The following is a 19,834-nucleotide window of genomic DNA, read 5'->3' as shown; positions in this document are numbered from 1 at the left end:
CCCCCCCTCCCCCCCCCAGCTCTACTACCAGGTGCTGAACTTCGGCATGATCGTCTCGTCCGCCCTCATGATCTGGAAGGGGCTGATGGTGGTGACGGGCAGCGAGAGCCCCATCGTGGTGGTCCTGAGGTAAATCCCGCGCCAGCGGGGGTTAAACGGGGGCTCGTTCCGCGGTGGTGCCCGGGGCGGGGCTCCTGCAGCACCTCACGGAACAGCCATTCAGAGGCTCCTAAGGCTTAAAAAAAATCCCCAAAACAGACCTTTTAGTTACTCGGTTTGTTGTTGGGTGATTTTTTGTTTGTTTGTTTGTTTGTTTTGTTTTGTTTTATTTTTGTTGGGGCTTTTTACTCAAAATACGGGGTGGGGATGGGGCGAGTTTTTATAAATATTCTGTTGATTTCTTGGGATGAGAACTGCTTTCTGTCAACTTTTCTTTGTAAGGGAAACTTTAAAAAGGAAAAATAACCAAAACCCCTCTGCAACTGCATCCTAAGCACTAACTCTGCCAGAGCGGAGAGGTGAGAAAGAAAAGGAGAGGAAGGATCCTCGCTGGAGCTCAACCCCACCCCCAGGACTCTGCCGGGGCGGGGGAGGGTCTTCCAGGGGAATGAGGCAGCTGGAGGCCCCGTTCCCGGCAGTAAGAGCCTCTCTAAGAACCTCTTGTGTAAGGCAGAGAAGCAGCACGGGAAGAGGAAGTAGACAAGCAAGGCTGGCAGCCTGATGTAAAAAGAGCCCCTCACCCCCTTGCTTCCAGGGGTTGGATGGGTTGGATGTTAGAGAGGTTGTTCTGAGGAACGGGAAGGAAGAGGCAGGACTTCAAAGAAACATGGTGAGAGCACAACCCAGGCATTTTTGGGCCCTCCCACACCTCTTGGAGCAGACTCCAGAAGAAAATTTTTCATCATAAGAACAATTAAGACGTTGGGATAGTCTCCCAAAGGAAGAGGTGGATTCCCCTACATTTGACAGTTTTAAGACTCAGCCTGACAAGGTGTTGAGCCACCTCATTTAAACTATATTATTACCTAGAAAAGTTGTACCCAATGATCCTTGAGGTCCCTTCCTTGACATTCTGTGATTCTGTGATTCTTGGAGAAACCCTTGGTCGTGTGGGTGGAAGAGGCTAGGAAATGGAAGGCGTTGGAGTAGGGGGTGATGAACTTGCTACCTGGGGGCAGATCGACCCTGTGTGAAAGCAGTGCTTTGGGCAGAGCTGATCTGCTCTTCAAGGCAAACAGTGCCTCCCAGAGTGGGAACTGTGGCAGCAGAACGTTGCAGGGCCCTGGTACCTCCTGCGTGCCTTGTAGCTGCTGTATGAGTAGTTGAAGTGTCTGGTGAGTCTTGGTTAGTGACAAGGAAGTTGAAATCTTTGAGATGCCAGGGAAAAAAAAATATATAGTGAAAAGAGTTGGTTTTGTTGTGTTGTTTTTTTGTTTGTTTGTTTTGTTTTTTAAAGGAGCTGGCTTGATGGAAAGCCCAATGAGCTTTATGTTGCAATCCTTTAAAGTATCCACCAACTCTTCTTTCACAGCTGTTCAGTTTTTTCCCTGGCCTTCTGATGAGGTGTGTCCTGATGAGATGTGTCCTGTGTTGGCGACCCGTACCTGGCCAGGGAGAGGGCAGCTGTAGCTCTGCCTCTTAAACTCACAGCTGGAGATAGTGGCTGTTGCTCTGGAGCTGACTCCCTCTGAGGTGCCACATGGCAGAAAAGTCAGGCAGTGGGTATCGCTAGTATTACTCCCACCTTCCTGGGACAAATTCCTGTGGCCAGAGTTCCTGGGCAGCCTCAGATGATGGTCTTGTCAGGTGCCACCTAGATATTGCCCAGGGCTCGTTCCGTGGCCTTTCCGTGCCAGATCACTGTGTGCCATTTAACATGACTCCCACAAAATAAATCTGAGTGGCATTTCTGTCCCTCCTGAGAAGATTGGGAAGTCCAGGGCAGATGTTTCATGCTGTTCCTCCCAGTGATTAAGACAGGAGCCATCCCTTCTTTGGTGATGTGATCTTCTGAATAGCAGCTTCTGTTCTATCTCAAGATAAAACATAGACATTGTGGTAGTTAAAGGACATTTGTGGTAATTAAAGTTCACTGTTCTGTTTGGTGCTGCATTATTTATTTGGAATTCAGAAGGTTAAGTATTTTGTATCAATTGCCATTTACGAGACAGGAGAAAAATAACTTGACTAGTAGGGCCTGAAATGAGATCCTGATGCAAAGTGATGAATCACAGTAACAAATTTTTAGCACGCCCGTCTGTCTGTTCCAGATGGGAATACAGGAGCCTGGGTGCTTTCAGTGCTTTGGTCATGGGGATTGTTCTCTCTACCTGTGTAAAATAAAACATCAATTAAAGAAAGCTCCCTAGCACTGCAGTGCTGCTAGTGTAACCCTAGCAATGATCTCAAGTCCAGAGGATGCTGCTTGTTGGGAGCTTTGTTGTTATGGAGAAAGCAGAAGGCTTTTTTCCTCTTTGGTGTGCTTTTAACACCAGGTACTGGCAGTGCTCTTCCAACAAACCTAAGCTGCTGGGGTGTGGGGACTGAATATCTGAATGCAGTAGAGGTTAGACATCCATAGAATCATAGAATGGTGAAGGTTGGAAGGTTAAAGATCATCAGGTTCCAATTGTCAGGTGCCACCTAGATATTGCCCAGGGCTCGTTCCGTGGCCTTTCCGTGCCAGATCACTGTGTGCCATTTAACATGACTCCCACAAAATAAATCTGAGTGGCATTTCTGTCCCTCCTGAGAAGATTGGGAAGTCCAGGGCAGATGTTTCATGCTGTTCCTCCCAGTGATTAAGACAGGAGCCATCCCTTCTTTGGTGATGTGATCTTCTGAATAGCAGCTTCTGTTCTATCTCAAGATAAAACATAGACATTGTGGTAGTTAAAGGACATTTGTGGTAATTAAAGTTCACTGTTCTGTTTGGTGCTGCATTATTTATTTGGAATTCAGAAGGTTAAGTATTTTGTATCAATTGCCATTTACGAGACAGGAGAAAAATAACTTGACTAGTAGGGCCTGAAATGAGATCCTGATGCAAAGTGATGAATCACAGTAACAAATTTTTAGCACGCCCGTCTGTCTGTTCCAGATGGGAATACAGGAGCCTGGGTGCTTTCAGTGCTTTGGTCATGGGGATTGTTCTCTCTACCTGTGTAAAATAAAACATCAATTAAAGAAAGCTCCCTAGCACTGCAGTGCTGCTAGTGTAACCCTAGCAATGATCTCAAGTCCAGAGGATGCTGCTTGTTGGGAGCTTTGTTGTTATGGAGAAAGCAGAAGGCTTTTTTCCTCTTTGGTGTGCTTTTAACACCAGGTACTGGCAGTGCTCTTCCAACAAACCTAAGCTGCTGGGGTGTGGGGACTGAATATCTGAATGCAGTAGAGGTTAGACATCCATAGAATCATAGAATGGTGAAGGTTGGAAGGTTAAAGATCATCAGGTTCCAACCCCCCTGCTATGAGCTAGTGATACCTTCCACCAGATCAGGCTGCACAAGCCTTATCAAACCTGGCTTTGAACGCCAGGAAGGGGGAATCGACAACCTCCTTGGGCAACCTGTTCAGGTGCCTCACCACCCTTATAGCGAAGAATATTTTCCTAATATCTAACCTAAATATCCCCTCTTTCAGTTTAAAACCAGTACCCCATTGCCAGGTTTCCAAGTGGTTTTCTTAGGAGCTTTTCACTGAGGTTCGGGTGAGATTTTTTCTTTAAAGGACTATGAACTCCAAAACTTTCTTCTGAGTGTTTTAAGTCTTGTTCAATTGCTCCTCTTCTCTTTTTCAGTGGAAGCATGGAGCCTGCATTTCACAGAGGAGATCTCCTGTTCCTCACAAACCGAATTGAAGATCCAATCAGAGTGGGAGAAATCGTGGTCTTTAGGATAGAAGGAAGGGAAATTCCTATAGTCCATCGTGTTCTGAAAATTCATGAGAAGTATGTCAAGAACTGGGGGGTTGTGCTGCAGATGTTTAGCTAAATTGTATTTTTTTCCTCCTCTCCCTGTGTAAATGATTGTGTGGGATGTTAGTAACAGCTATCCAGGTGCTGTAGGAACTAACATAGAAGTTTCAGACAAAATCTTCTCTCCTTGGTTTTCTTGGAAAGATCATCCAGCAGAAGCTGGGGAGTCTGTGCCAGTATCCTGGACTCTGCATGTTCCCAAATGTCTCCAGTGCCATCGTTTCCATCCTGAGTTGCAACTTACTGTTGCTGTCTCCTGTAGGTATGGCTGCATTTGTGGGCATGAAGTGACTCTTGTTTGTAGAGGCAGAACTTCTGGAAGAAGGACATTTTTTGTGTCACGGGCATTATTTTACAGCTTGTCTCTGTGGTCCTGGGTCCTCCTCTCATGCAGAAGCAAAGTGCTTCTTTTCTTCCCTGTCAGAAGTTCTACGTTGTTGCTCTTGGAGTCTCTACGCATGCTGTGCTCTCTGTGTACTGTTCTTTCTCTAGGAATGAGCAGGAGTGAAACGTGATCACTCTGGTTTGCTGCTGAACAGGGGTTAGTTTTCCAAGCAAGGCTTCCTCTGCAGCCATGAGTGTCCCTGTGTTGCTGGGTGGAACCATGACGTTCCAGGCCCATTTGTGGGGATACGAGCTAGTCCCATGAGGCAGTGGAGTGAAAACTCAATCTTGAACTGAATCCCTGGTTCTTGGGTCAGCTCTGAGAGGGCAGCAGTTGGCAGGAGTCCCAGCATCTCCTTCTGCTGCAGTAGGACTGAACTGGAGCTGTACCAGCCCTCAGTTCCTTGGTTAAGGGAATCACTCAAGTCGTATGTAAAGGTGGCATTTGAGCATTGCTCTCATCAGGTGAGGGCCATGCAATAGAGAGGGTTCCTTCTCCCCGCATTCATAGCAGCCACAGCTGTTGGGACATCTAGACCATCTGTCTGGCCCAAAGTCAAGGACAACCAGCTTCACACACCTGAAATCCTGGCTATGAGAGTGGCAACTCCCAGCAGGTCAGTGTACTTAGTAACTATGGTATCTAGTGTTACACCTGCACTTTTTGTGATGTTTTGGGAGCTCTTCTAAGTGAAATGCTGCTTTTCTCCTCCTCTGTTGCATGCTGAAGGCTCAGCTGGTGCTGCTTCCTGGGCTTAAAATTGAAGAGGCAGGAGAGGTCAAGGTTTCTCTGCTCTCAGCCCATGCATGGGAAGGAGAAGCAGAAACATCTGTTCTGTGCAGCAGCTCATCCCCTGGGATTACCCACCCTTCTCTTTTCTGCCAGGCTCTCTCTCAGCAATAGCTATTAAGGTGTCTAGAGCTTCATTTTTAAAAATGTAATAGGACCATAGGGCCAATCCTAGATGATGTGAAGTAAAGCCATTCTCCAATATTTTAGATGTCATTTAAATAAAACAACCAAGCACAAACCTGATCTTTGTATTAGGAAAGTTAAAACTGAAAAATCGCTATGGTGACCTGAAGGTGGATGCTGAAGGCAGGATTCTGTGGTATCAGTATTTAAAGAATATTTTTCTGGTGCCAGTTTAGAGTTCCAGAGTGTGCTGAATGGCTGGAGGGTCTCATTTCTTTCTCTGGTTATGGACTGAATATGAAAAGTGGGAGAGCTGATAGGAGTGTCAAAATTGAAGGAAGACAGAAACCTGTTGTTGGTGATTTGGTGGCAACTCAGGGTCTTGTTCACATCAGAATCGTTTCAGTGAGAAAATATTTTTTACTTGTAATTCTCTTCTTGCTTCAGAGTGAAATCAAGTTGGTTCTTTATCACTAAACACAGTGTCTGTGGACAAAATTTCCTTTTTTGTTTTTTGGTTTTGGTGCAGGGCAGCCAGAGCAGACTTCTTTCACTTGTCAGACATCAGAGCTACTGTGCTGTGGAATTCTCACACTGCTTCTTGATAGAGCATTAAATTTGGTCAATAAGGTGGTACAGTCCTACACGATCTGTCTTCAGAGCTGAATCTACATTATCTGCACCTTTGGGTATCTTCATCTTGTTCCAGGTTGCTCATAGCATGTTTGCTATGTGAGCCAAATGTGCTTTGAAGAAAGATCCATTCTGGTTTTCCTCTTTTTTTCCCTCCCACAGTTCTAGTGGAAGCCCCATGCATGGAAGCGTTCAAAGCCAGGCTGAATGGGTCTCTGAGCAACCTGGTCTAGCGAGAGGTGTCCCTGCCCATGCAGGGTGGTTTGATCTAGATGATGTCAAAGGTCCCTTCCAACCCAAACCATTCTACGATTCTCCTTTTAAGTAACACACACTGGTATTCAGGCAATATGAGAACAGCATGAGCCCTGAAGATCTTCTGCAGGCTTTCCCAAGTTGCAGTTGAGCTGTGGTGTCTGTGAGCAAGCTGAGTCAAGCAACAAGGGTGCTCCTGCTCAGCACCTGTCTTCAGAAGCCACAGGGACATTGCAGTACCAGGCTGATCCCCAAGCCGTGGCACAAGCTGCTGCTCATAAGCAGGCATTGCTGGCTGTCCAGCAAGCTGTATGGAAATGACAGGGGAAGATTGCTTAACATGAGGTATAAAGCTAGAACAGCAGTTTCCAGGTCAAAGCCGAGATTCTTTTGCTCCAGGATTGTGTTTCTGGCCAGTGAACTAATTCATCTTAGTTCACAAATTAAAGGTGAGAGTGCATTGCCATCATTCCCCTGCTTCCTGCAAATTACCCTTTTAGGAACAAAGTGACAGTTCTCTATTAATAGCCCCCCTTCTTTTTTGCATTGAGTAAATGGTCACTTTTGGAAGTGATACAGTATTTTGGCACCCAAAATGTCCTTCCAGAGAGACGGGATTTAGTTTACAATATGTTAGTTAAGCATAACACCTTATCTGGATTCTTTTAACCTGTTACCTTTGAGTTTTCTTCAATGCTCTCAAGGTCTTCTATCAGAAGAGGCAGTGAAAAGCTGATCATTGCTGTCCATGTCATTTGTACTAGACTATAATCACATCTCCCACCAATTCTGTCTTTTCCATGCTGAAGAGTCCTGGTCTGTTGCTTCTTGTAAGGAACTGGTTCCAGTCCTTATTATCCATTTCTGAACCTTATCCGGTTCTCTCCATTTCAAAAGATGATGTAGAGGCTTCAGAACTGCACAGAGATGTAGGCATGTCTTGAGTCTGTGCAGTATCATTAATGGCATTGTTTTGTTCTGTCCTCCATTCCTTGTAATGGACAAGGGGCAATAGATTCAAACTGGAGCTCAGGAGGTTCCACCTCAACATGAGGAAGAACTTCTTTGCTGTGAGGGTGACAGAGCCCCGGGACAGGCTGCCCAGAGAGGCTGTGGAGTCTCCTTCTCTGGTGACTTTCCAGGCCTGTCTGGATGCCTTTCTGAGTGATCTGCCCTAGTTTTGGTCCTGCTCTGGCAGGGGGGTTGGACTGGATCATCTTCAGAGGTCCCTTGTAACCCCCATTATTCTGCATTTCTGTGAGTCTGAACACTGCTGGGTAGAACCTTATGCTTTAACCCCCAAGACTCAGTTTGGTGGCAGTGCAGAGCCCAGAACCCAATATTTATGTATGGAGCAAGAGAAGCATAAACACAAGAGAGGCCAAAAGCAAAGAGGCAACAGCTGCACCTTTGCTGGAAATGGCTCATCCTGCTTGTTCTGTTCTGAAACTCCCCCAGCAAACTTTGCTGGAACTAATTCTTTTGTGGGCAGGTTGTTTTCTGCACAGTCTGCTTTCCACTGCATTTGACAGTTTCCCTTTTTCACCCCACTTAAACACGTAGGACGCAAGTGCTTCTGATACCTCGGTATTGGTCTTTATGTACTTCTTCTACAAGAGCTTTCAGTGACTTGTTTTTCTCTGCCTTACCTGCCTTTCTTGTCTTTGCCAGGCAAAACGGTGACATCAAATTTTTGACAAAGGGAGACAATAATGCTGTTGATGACAGAGGGCTGTACAAACGAGGGCAGCATTGGCTGGAGAAGAAGGACGTAGTAGGACGAGCGAGAGGGTAAGCCAAATTGAAAAAGATGCAGCTTTTTATACTGCCCTCCTCCAGTGACATCTCTTCATCCCCCTCTCCTCTTGAACTCTCTCTGCTGGGTTTTTGTGACCTGCCTGAAAGCATGTAAAAAGGGAACTGTGAAGAGTTAAAAAACAAAGGTAATCCTTAGCTTGGCTTGAGGAACAGCCTGAAGCTGGGAGCTGCACGTTGAGCGGCCGGTGCTTGGATGGACACTGAAGTGCAGGCAGCGCGCTCAGGCGTGATGAGAATTTTTATCAGAGTTCTTCTGCAAGGCACAGTCTGTGCAGGGAAGTGAGATCTGGAGAAGGCAGAGGCTAAAACGTGCTCTGGGGCTGGTTATCACTCAGCCACCACTGCTGTGGGATGAAGAAGTCCCAAGTCTGTTGGCCATCATCTTCAGCATGCTTGGCTGGCCCTTCCCATGCACAAGTACCAGGGCAGTGCTTCTCCTGTGTGCACCCCTGAATACTGTTTGTTTTAATAACATCTTTATTCTTTTAGATTTGTGCCCTATATTGGAATAGTGACTATCTTAATGAACGATTATCCAAAATTTAAGGTAAGAGCTCTTTCATTTTCTCCCACCCCAGCCAAGATTACTGCATGAGAACTTCCTAAGCATAGCCCTCTATATTTGCTTCCGTTGCTGCATCTTTAGGTATGAATCTGCACTCTTGTGTCTTCTTTCTTTTACAGTATGCAGTCCTCTTTTTACTGGGTTTATTTGTGCTGGTCCATCGAGAGTAGCTTCTTGCACTGGAGTACAAGGTGAAGGTGCCATGGATTTTTTAGATGAATCTTTTAAGTGGTTGATGGTCTGATGTGCCAGGAGGAAGAAAACATGCATTTCAAAGCTTCTTGCCAGTTTGGGTTTGTTTTGTTTTTTACTGCATCAGGGCGAATGTTTGTCACAGTATTTCCAATGGTTTGTCACATTTTAGCATTTTTAGTGAGTTTTTATATTAAAAATTTCAGTCAAACTGTTCAGTGTTTGTACTTAGAAGCTGAACTTCCTCTTAAAGTGCCTACAGGACTGTGTCCTCTAAGCTGGTGCCTCTGCTGAGCAAGCGTGACCTCTCCCTGTGCTGACTGAACTGCCAAACAGTGAGCTCTGGAGGGGATGACTTTTCCCAATTCAGAACTGGAATAAAGATTTTTGCATCTTGACCAGTATGAGCCCTGCCACGTTCTTTGTCTTTGCCCTGTTGAGTGCAGCCTCCTTGCCCAGTTCTCCTCAGGGGGTACCTGGGCTTTGCTGTCACAAACTGACTCCTAGAGCTTGGTGGACCTTGTCCTTTCTTAGGACAACAGCAGCTGCTCCTCTCATTTCTTTTTGGAGAGCCAGTGGTCCTGAGCTCTAGATCCATTCAATATTTCTGTAAGTCACACTGAAATAACCTGCTTGGAGACTGCAAGGTGTTTTGGGCAGAAGATGGCATAAGCTTCATGCATAAGCTGGGGTTGCAGCACTAGGTAACAGAAGAACTGAGCTGGGAGATGCCCACAGCTGTTTGGCAGCAACGATTTCCTAGGATTAAATAGTCATCATTTTGGAAATGGGTTTTAGGCTTCTCTGCAGCTGACCACGTCATACAGCTCACCTGAAATCTACAGTAAGACTGAGCTCCCGCTGCTCTGAGGACTGAAAGAAGAAACCACTTGTCACTCATTCAAGGTAGTGCTGCTGCTTGTGTGGATGTGGCATCAGAGACCCCGAGGAAGGGTGCAAGGCTCTGCCTGGTGCCACCTGCACTGAGTGAGTGGCTGTTAGAGCTCACCTCCATGGTGCCTGAACTGACTCAAGAAAATATTTGACTGCCCCTTCACTGCGGCAGATCTTCCGCAGGGCAGGCAGTGGGAGTACAGAGTCATTGCTGCCTCTGCCCAGGCTCCCTCACCCTCAGGCAGTTCACTCACTGGGACACCTTCCCCCTGGTACTGGGAGCCTGTGTCCTTCGTGTCTGTGCTTTCCCTGGGTTTGCAGCTTTCCTCACAATCTTGCAAAGCCTACAGGTGGTTCAGAGCTCCTGTGTGTTACTTCAGGTACATTTCACTGCCTCCCTTATTCCCTCTTCTTCCTGACTGTCCCAAGATGCCCATCATCAAGGTGATGACTGTTGCCACACACACAGGTTGTGTGAGCTAAAACCAAGAAGGGAAAGGACAGAACCCAACATGTTGCTAACAATGTGTTTTCTTGCATATGTTCCTCATCAGGGTTGTCAGGCCTGTCCCACGAGTGGGGGAAAATTGTGCCCTCACTTACGGCTGTGGGACCATTGGGTTCACTGCTCAGTGACTGGGCTGACCCGTGATATCCCAGCATGGGTTGGATTAACTGGGTGCTCAGTTCTCTGGATAAAGCAAAAAATGATCTTATGTTTGGCTCACTGCAAAGGATTTACACACAGGTCCAGGCCTTAGTGCTTAGTCCTCAAAGGCCTGGGGCTCCTTCAGTAAATGAGTAATAAAAAATGGTAATAAAATCCATATCTCCCACTGCTAGTGTTGGAGCATTTAAGATAATAATAGAATCACAGACTGGCTTGGGCTGGAAGGGACCTTAAAGATCATCTAGATCCAACCCCTCTGCATGGGCAGGGACACATCCCACCATGTAACATCCTTTTATCTCGAGGCTCCTGCTGCCTTTGTTTTGAGATTAGGTCCACAGGTCTGATGTCCCCTCCAGCCCATCACACAAGTCCTCCAGGTTTCAAAACCTGCAATCTTTGTGACTGTTGAGCCTTTTCTTTCAACACCACCTCCACCCCACAGGCACCCCCATTGTTCACATCTCCTCTGCCTGCAGTTACCAAGTTCTGCCTATCTCAAATAGGTCCAACCTTGGACCAGGTTGCTCCAAGCCCCATCCAACCTGCCCTTCAACACTGCCAGGGATGGGGCAGCCACAGCTTCTCTGGGCAACCTGGGCCAGGGTCTCACCACCCTCACAGGCAAGAATTTCCTCCTCAGGTCAAACCTGTATCTTCCCTCTTCCAGGTTTAGGCCTTGATTTTGGATACAGAGTTTCAGTTTGGATAGTGAGAGTTAGATACAGGGTTTCAGTTAATTAGGTACAGGGTTTCTCTAAAACACTTGAGTGTGATGGGACGTTCTGTAAAAAGCCACAACAGGAAAGCAACAAAAAAATTTGAGAGTTGCCATCACTATGCAGCACCTCTCTGGGGACTTGGAGCAGCATTGCTGCCTTTGCAGCGCGGAGACCAGCTCTGTTCCCTGCTTTGCCTTTAGCTTAAACTGTTTTAGTGCATAAATTGTTTTTTTTTTATCTTGAGCTTGCATTAAGGACTGGGTTGAGCTCTTTGGAAATCTGCTAATCAACACCTCCCAGTGAAAACTTGCTGGAAGTGCTGCTCTCGCTGTTCTCTGAGTCCTCTCACTTTCACACTTTTTTGCAAAAATCTGAGCATGCAGAAGCCATTTTGTTACTGAGTTAATTTAACAAAAAAAGGCTAAAATACAAAGGATCTATGATTGTTGAAGATTCAAGGATTGGCTCTTAAAGGGCATCTCTTGAAACCCCCATCCTGAGAGAAAAGAAACGGTCTTTTTGATATGCTGGGAGTGAAAAATCGTACTTGTCCAGCTTGTGGCAGGATTGCCCAGCTGGTGTGGCTGGTTACTGTCAGCAGGTGTCAGCTCTTAGATCAGCAGAGGACACACACTCGTTGCCAATGTGGGCACAAATCCACCCTTGGGCACTTGCAGGAAGGTGTGGTCTTTTCCAAGCCTTGCTCTCCCATGATGCTGTATGAAGTAACCGAGCAGGAAGCTCATGAAAACTTCAGGGTGTTGGGGATGAAGGGTGGGGAGGAGCTGCTGCTGCTCAGCTGCACTGGGTGCTCCCTTCTGGATTTGTAGATACTAAGAATTGCCTGAAATCACTGGCTGTGGGGTGGAATTGGGAGTTATCTCTGTGGCCCCTAGTTTCAGCTCAGTGTAGCTAAGAAGGTGGTTCTGTGTTACCTGCAGACATGAAGTGAGGCTTTAATAACAGCCAGAGCAGGTTAATCCCCTCACAGCTTGAATGCCCATCAGCTCCCACACTACCTCCCACATCACCTCCTGTATCCCTGCGACATCTGTCTTGACAGAGTGGGAAGAGAGGGTGCCAGGAACGAGTCTGCACAATCTGGAACCTGAGGAGGTGGGGGCAGGATGAGTCGTTGCTGGCTCTGTCCCCACCAGGCATTTTGCTTTGCCGAGCGGAAAAGCTACCAAGCATGCAGGATCTCTGCTTCAGCTGGGTGCTAATGCTGCAGGGTTTGGTGAGCACTGCTGTGCTTCTGCAGAGCCAGGGGGTTTAGTGTCAGGATTTGATGTGTCTTTGGTTTTTTTTATTTCAGTTGTCTTCCTTTTGTTAAAAGTGAAGCTGTCTGGCCAGCTCCAGCAAAGCCACTGAGACTTAAGACTTAGGAAAGATGCAGATCTTTGTGTCACAACAGCAGTGGGATTTGTTTTTATGGCCTGTGGGTGTTGAAAGGTCTGGTTTATAAAGCGGAAAAAAAAAAGAGAGAGAAATATGCCAGGGTTAAGACTGCTTCTTCGTGTGTTGTGGTTACAGCCAAACAGAGCAGGTTTTCTGGTAGGCAATTCTGTTGCTTAATTAGTGTTCAATCACATCCGCAGCTCAAGGCAGATTCCTTCATGGGCAGGAGCTGTTCCACAGAGCAAAGCAATCTAGTGCTGATCATTACTAGAATTTTGTTGGGTGACTCTCCTTTTCATAGCAAAGCTAAATGCAGAAGCGAAAGCATGATGGATGGGAGGTGAGCTGTGAGGAGTGATGTGCTGAAAGTTGTCTCCCTGAGACAGGGGCTGTCTTTGTATGTTTATGATGCTTGAATGCCTGGTTGTTGGTCAAACAGAAATAGGAATTGTACTGTTCCCTCCAGATCTGTTGCTGCATATTGCTTAGCAGGGGCTTGCATTTGTAAGATGGTGGGTTGCGCAGATTCTTTAGTGAGACCAGGTCATTTCATGGTAGTTTTCCTGCCCTTAAAATCAGATCAGGTCAATCTCCCAGCAGGAGAGGTGGCCTCGGCAGGCCATATACCTTGGGGATGATGCCTGTGCTGGAGCAGAGGGAATGCAAAGCAGATGTCTGCTGAAGATCCACATGGTGCCAGTGACTCAGTGGCAGAGTTGGATGAGGAGTGTCCTGGTTCCAGTCCTCAGGCTGCAAGGTGCTCCTGGTGATGCTGGCAAGGCACAGCCTTCGCGGTTCTCTCAGTGTCAGCAGCTCCTGGGTTCATTGCTGTGTAGCAGGTGACTGGTCTGACCGACTCATTGCTGGCTGCTGAGAAAAGAGAAGTAGCACCTATGTGGCATTTGGAGACAATTGAATAGCTTCCCACTCCTTTTGCCTTCTCCCATTCCTTGCAAGACTTCCATCCCTTTGTTGACTGCAACCAGCTGCCTCATCTTGCTCACACAGCAGGAAGGTCTCTGCAGAGATAGCTCCAGCAACCTGACACAGTGGTGGCTCCAGCATTTCCATCCTCATGGATCTGCATTTATGGATCTGCCTTGGCCATAGTCAGGTGGATTCCCTGCTGGTTTGTCGTATGCCCAGCCATGAGGAGCTCCTCTTCATTGTAGCAGCTTTTCTGCTGCTGTGTCCTCATCCCTGCTTAGCCATCAATTTCTGGGAGAAAACCACCAGCTCCTTCATACATTGTCCTGCTTCCTGGTGGAGCAGGGCCTGTGTATGCAAGGTTCTGCTGGCTGGGTGCATTGTGTTAAACCTGTTCCTTTTCATGGGGCAATTCACACACAGGTTCTATTCTAGGAGGTCCTTTGAATGTTTGATCTAGCAGAGCTCCCTTAATCTTTGGGGAAACCCAGTTTCTTCACAGAGAAGAGCAGTCTAATGAACTCTCTCTGCTGAGCATCTTGATACCACCTTTTCTTTCCAGCCTCTCCTCCCCCTGTAGAAACTAACCTTCAGGGTTTGTTTCCAGAGAGACAGAAGTAAAAATAATGCAGAGAAAATGAACTCAAATTTATCTGAACCTCTCAAACTGGGACATTGGATTTCTGCTCCATAATTCTGGTTGGAAGACTTCTGAGCAAGGCCTGGATTTGCTTGCAAGGAAACAAGGTTTTGTTCTCTAAGTCTTCTTGCAGAGCAGTTATTTGTACTATGTCCAGTTGGTGTGGAGTGAGTGGGAAGCCTGAGGGAAACCACAACTCATTTATGGCCTTAATGAAAATTGAAAAAGATTTGGAAATGAGATGTGCAATATTTCAACTTTTATCTTTAATAAACAACAGTTGTTGCCTGTGGACGAATAAATGTAACAGAGGGATTTAAACGTACTAAGCAAGAGACAAATGAGTCAAAACAGACCCTCAGGCATGTGGCAGGGCTTTAAATTTGACCTGGCTTTCGCAAGGTGGTGAAGAAGAGGCTAAAACAACTTAACCACTACTAAGAGTTTTATTGGCACCAGGAGCTCTGTGAAAGAGACAAACAGGAGGATTTGAGGCCTTTGCTCTTCGTTTTTTATTAGAGCCATCAGTTTTGAGCATGAATTTGCCTGCCCAGGTGGGTATTTGCAGGGCCTTGGAGAGCCTGCACTGTTTTAGGAGCTCTCCAGCTCCTAGGCCAGACTGGCCACCTCTTTGGGAGATGCATTAATGCTAAGGTATGACAGCATAGTTCGACAGAGAAGAAGAAAAATGGACCTTGCTTTAAAGGCTATGAACTAGGATATTTCCAGGTCGTTCTGTTTGTTCATTATTAGCTCAGCGTTTCACAGTTCTGTTACATCCTGTATTAGCCCTACATGGACAAGAGTTGCTCTTCCATAGGGAACTGGGTGCTCCAGGTGTCCTGTGCTGCCAGAAGCTCCTGGACATCATTAGTGGAAGAACCTACAGAAGACATCAGTGACCAAGAGAATAGCCACGAACCACAGGCCTGGCTGGAGCTGCCCATGTGGTCTGAAGGGACACAAACCTGAAGGCACTGAGCTATCTGCCAATGGGTGAGCACCCCTTCTGGTCAAGCCCACCATGGCTCCAGGGGACAGAGGTGGATGCAAGGCTCTGTAGGTTATAAACCAGATCTGTGCATGGCCATGTTAAAGAGTAGACCTGGAGCTTGTTGAAGAGGTGTGTTGGCAGGGCAAGCCCACTGGGATCATGAATCTGGATTTCCCAGAGATGTTTGGCAATGTCCCTCAGCAAAGGCACCTAAGGAAAGGAAGCAGCCCTGGAATGGGAGGTGAGGTCCATACAGGGAGAAATCATTTGCTAAACAGTAAGGAACAAAAGGTAGGAGGCAACAATCTAGCAGAAAACACCAGGAACCTGTGCAAGGACTGCGTTGGTTGTGTTCAACAGTGATCAGCAAAAGCAGGCAGATACTGAAGTTTGCTGCTGTTACCAAGGGTTGGGTGGATGAAGGTCAATTGTGGAAAGAGAGGGGGCAATAAAAAAGATTATATTCAAAGCTACATAAAATATATAATGGTGCACAGGGGGAAAAAACAATTTAAACTCTATATATAAAGCAACAGGTTCTGAGTTAAGTGTTACCATCTGGAACATCAGGGTTGTAACAGATTGTGCTGTGAAAATGTCAACTCGGTGGTCAGTAGGCATCAGGAAAACAAATCACAAGTGGGAATTATAGGGGGAAAACAGAGCACAAACAGAGCATCACCATTTCCTCCCTCTTCTGGGGAAACCAGCAGTGCAAGCCAAGAATGCCTGGAGCTTTGGATGAGAAAGGACCATTCCTGGAGGCCATGTATCTGTGCAGGCTGCAAGCTGCTCCCACCCAGCCCCAGAGGGTTCATCCCTCTGGGAAAGGGGAGGGTTAGATTAGTGCAGACTCATGTTTTGCCTTGCAGATGACCATCTATCAAGTCCAGCATTTGCTGAGTCACCTCTGTCCTTCTCTGGCTCCATAGCAAGGCCTGTGAAGGAAGCTGGTGGCTGCCAGGCCAACCTCTTGCAGCATATGCAGAGGTTGGGGCAGTGACCTTTGCCAGCAAAATCAATTTCTAAAAGAGAATTTTTTTAATATTTAAGCTGGGAAGATTCCTTTGGTGGCTGGTAACAGCTGGGAAAATGAACTCCTGCTGAGCTGCAGGGAGCAAGCAGGCTCCAGACCAAAGCTGTCACAGCAGGAGGCTCCAGCCTCCTCCAGTGCTTGGCAGGTGGTTGAGGAGGCAGCAGGGGCCCAGCTCTGCACCCCGAAGTGGAGGAAGGTGAAGGCAGAACATCTGCCACAAACCCTATAATAAGATCCCCCTGCAGGGCTGTATCCAGTTCTGGAGTTCACAGAACAAGAAGGACATGGAGCTGTTGGAGAGTCCAGAGGCCTCAAAGATGATGGGAGGGCTGGAGCAGCTCTGCTGTGAGGACAGGCTGAGAGAGTTGGGGTGTTCAGCCTGGAGAAGAGAAGGCTCCAGGGAGACCTGAGGGCACCTTCCAGTGCCTGAAGGGGCTCCAGGAAAGCTGGGGAGGGGCTTGGGACAAGGGCAGGGAGGGAGAAGACAAGGGGGAATGAATGAAAACTGGAAGAGGGGGATTTAGGTTGGACATGAAGAGGAAATTCTTTAGTTTGAGGGTGGTGAGACCCTGGCCCGGGTTGCCCAGGGAAGCTGTGGCTGCCCCATCCCTGGCAGTGTTGAAGGGCAGGTTGGATGGGGCTTGGAGCAACCTGGGCTGGTGGGAGGTGTCCCTGCCCATGCAGAGGGGTTGGATCTAGATGATTTTTAAGGTCCCATCCAACCCAAACCAGTCTGGAATTCTAGGAGTCTGATCCCACCAGGATAGTGACCAAGGACTGGAGTTCAGGTCATGGTGCTTCTCCCAGGCAGGTCCTGGGTACCAGTTATTTTTCCCAAATAAAGAACAACATCATTTCTTTGCAAAGAAGATACAAACTAAAAAATCCAGGGAAAACCTAGTCTCTGTTTGTAAGCAGGGCCAGTGAGGATGTGTGTGGTACTTAGCCTCCTGCTCAGGATCCACCAGTTGGTGTCTGGGGCTGGTTTTTAGCAAGTCTGCTGCAGAGGATGTAATGGTCATCGGGTGCAAACTGGGGCACAGGAGGTTCCACGTAAACGTGAAGCAAAACTTCTTTCCTGTGAGAGTGACAGAGCACTCTCAGAGCAACCTCCAGAGAATGTCTTCTTCTCTGCAGACATTCCAAACCCACCTTTCCATGTTCCTGTGTGATGTGCTCTTGGTGACCCTGCTCTGGCAGGGGGGTTGGACTGGATGGTCTTTCAAGGTCCCTTCCAACCCCTAAAATTCTGTGATTCCATGAATGGGTGTCCCCAGAGCCTTCCTTGAATCACACCTGTGGTTTCCCTCAGCAACAAGGCTGCTGCTCAGCCAGCATTGAGGTCCAGTCTCCTTCACAAGTTGTTTTGAATAAAACCCCACTGGCCATCCTGAATTGTGCTCCCACTCCCAGCCTCCCCAGGTCTCTGAGCAGCTATTCCAGCCTCTTCACATCCCTGAAATCAGGGTTTGGGCTCAGATCTGCCCCATCTGCCCAAGCCTCACTCCTCAGCAATTAATCTGGTGTCCCTCCAGTTTCCCAGCATTTGTTATGACACTTGCAACAGGGCAGGCACTCCTAACTTCCCTTTTTCCAGCCTTTCCCAAGCCTGCCTTGCAGTCCCTCATGGGTCCTGCCAGAAACCTGTTCCTTCTCTCCCACCCTGCCTGGGCTAACACGTGCAGCCAGCAGCTGAAAATAAAGGAAAGGTGTGTGTCGATTTGGTTGTGGATCTAGTTAAAAAATTACCTCTGTTTGAAATGCTGTACTGGTTCCCAGTGCTCATCCCCTCTCCATTAATCCCCTAGGAGCACTGTGCTGCTCCGAAGGAGAAGGGACTTAACCCTCGTCACACTTTGGTAGGTGCCCTAATTGCCAGAGTCCTTTTCTCTGCCCTCTCTGTAATGGTATCGCTTTCTCTCTGGCTTCATCCTCTATAATCCTACAGGTAACCCCTTTTCTGGCTCTTCCCCACCTCTGGCTGCTGGTGCTTAGAGACAAGGACACACCCCGTCCTGCTGGGTCACCAGGCAGAGCTTGGATCCTGCCACAGAGAGAGGTTCCCCAGCACTAACAGCTCCTGAGTGAAGCCCTGGAATTTCTGGGGGAGAAGCAGTGGACAAGCCTTGCATCCTCTGCATCCCCTGCAATCCTCCTGTGGAGGAAGGCAGCCCAGTTTCTCAGGTAAAAGCCCTTCCCCAGCATCAGAAGACCATCTGTGTCCATGCTGGGCAGTGCTGGGCACTTCCCTCACACCCAGCACCCTCTCTGCAGCCCCTATCCAGTCCTCTCCAGACTGCATCCCAAGCCTCCTACTGACACCCCAAATTCCCAGCACTTTTGCCAGCAGGAGTGAATTTTAAGACTGTTTTGAAAAAAATGAAAAGAAAAGCTGAAGATTATGTCAGTCCATTTCAAGCTGTGTGTTGTCAGCACATGGTGACAGTGCAGGACGTAGGAGAAGAGACATGGGCTGTAAGAGGAAATAGAGGTTTGTGTGTGTGTGGCCCTGCAAACACTCCTGCCTTCTCCAGAAGGTCATGGTGCAGATCAGCCTTGGTGTTTCTCCTCCTCGCACCCTGACTGAGAAAACATGGGCAGCCTGCAGCTGAGAAAGAGAAAAGTTCTGGTTGTGTGTCTAGTTCAAAATAAGGTCGGAGTGAGATCAGCCCAGGCAGCCCCATCAAACCATGGTGGAACCTTCCTGCAAAGCTTGTGAGGCCTTACAGGGGACATCAGAGCCAAAGTGGTACCACAGCCACCTAGCACCACCAGGATAGACAGCCTCAGAGCTCCTCTCTCAGCTGGCTTGATGGAGGAGATGAAGTTGCCATGTGGGTCAGGGCCACTGTTCTGCAAATGCCACATCCATGGTGGGCGTTGTGCCCATGCAACTTCATGCAGTGCATGGGAGCACCCAGAAGGGGCATCTGCTCAGAAGGGAAGCAGAGATGTGAGCCCAGCACTGCCCTGCTTAGCTTATCTCCTATTGAACACAGGGAAGGAGTGTGGAGAGAAAATGAAGTGAGATTCCTCATTGAAGTTCAGGATCTTCAGCACATGCAGACACAGAGCTGGAGGAGGCAGCCACCTCCCTTAGAGCCACTGAGGTGATGAGGGGACTGGACCATCTACCACATAAGTGAAGGCTTAGAGAGCTGAATCTGTTTAGCCTCAAGAAGACTGAGGGAGGAGCTTATAAATATCTCAAGGGTGGTGTCAGGAGGATGGGATCCGACTCCTCACGGTGTCCAGTGACAGGACAAGGGGCACAAGCTGGAGCACAGGAGATTCAACCTAAACATAAGGAAAAACTTTACTCTGCGTGTTACAGAGCCCTGGGACAGGCTGCCCAGAGATGTTGTGGAGTCTCCTTCTCTGGAGACATTCCAAACCACCTGGATCTAAGTGATTACACTAATCACAAGCAGATGATCCTGCTCTGGCAGGGGGTTTGGACTAGATGATCTTCAAAGGTCCTTTCCAACCCTAACCACTCTGTGATGTTGTGCCTCTGTGTTGGGGCAGTGGACCAACTGGAAGGAGACATGTTTAGACACAAAACCCCTGCTGTGGAAGTGGATGTCCTCTAGCCCTTTTCAATAGCAGTAAATGCTGAGAAGGGCATTGCTGATAAATCTTCCCTGTGCCAGTTCCTGGGAGAAGTGGGTCATCTCAGACACTTCCCCTGCCACCATCTCCTGGTGAAGTTATTTGACAGAAGTTGTCAGGGCCATGAGGACACTAATAGGCCTTAATGGGTCTCACCTGGGGCCTTCACCCTATGAGCCCAGGAACCCATTTAAGCTCAATG

The 19,834-nt window shown here is 47.8% G+C and overlaps 1 protein-coding gene across 3 annotated transcripts in view; it reads left to right on the top strand.

Annotated features, from left to right (window-relative positions):
• The window catches only part of SEC11A (SEC11 homolog A (S. cerevisiae)), a 10,948-nt gene extending 1,808 nt beyond the window's left edge, over positions 1-9,140 (top strand). Inside the window, exons 2-6 of one of the 3 annotated variants that reach the window (XM_010005922.1) lie at positions 17-129; positions 3,800-3,949; positions 7,836-7,955; positions 8,472-8,529; positions 8,667-9,135. In XM_010005922.1, coding sequence (XP_010004224.1) covers positions 47-129; positions 3,800-3,949; positions 7,836-7,955; positions 8,472-8,529; positions 8,667-8,717 — 462 coding nt within the window. In that variant the 5' untranslated portion in view covers positions 17-46 and the 3' untranslated portion in view covers positions 8,718-9,135. Of the gene's footprint in view, positions 1-16; positions 130-3,799; positions 3,950-7,835; positions 7,956-8,471; positions 8,530-8,666 lie in introns of those variants that run through there. The other 2 variants (XM_010005924.1, XM_010005923.1) reach the window with 2 other exon arrangements.
• The last annotated feature ends 10,694 nt before the right edge of the window (positions 9,141-19,834 follow it).

The sequence above is a fragment of the Chaetura pelagica genome, unplaced genomic scaffold (genome assembly GCF_000747805.2).
Source record: "Chaetura pelagica isolate M959 unplaced genomic scaffold, ChaPel_1.0 scaffold369, whole genome shotgun sequence".
Taxonomy (NCBI): domain Eukaryota; kingdom Metazoa; phylum Chordata; class Aves; order Apodiformes; family Apodidae; genus Chaetura; species Chaetura pelagica.
This window is presented reverse-complemented; position numbering and strand designations above follow the sequence as displayed.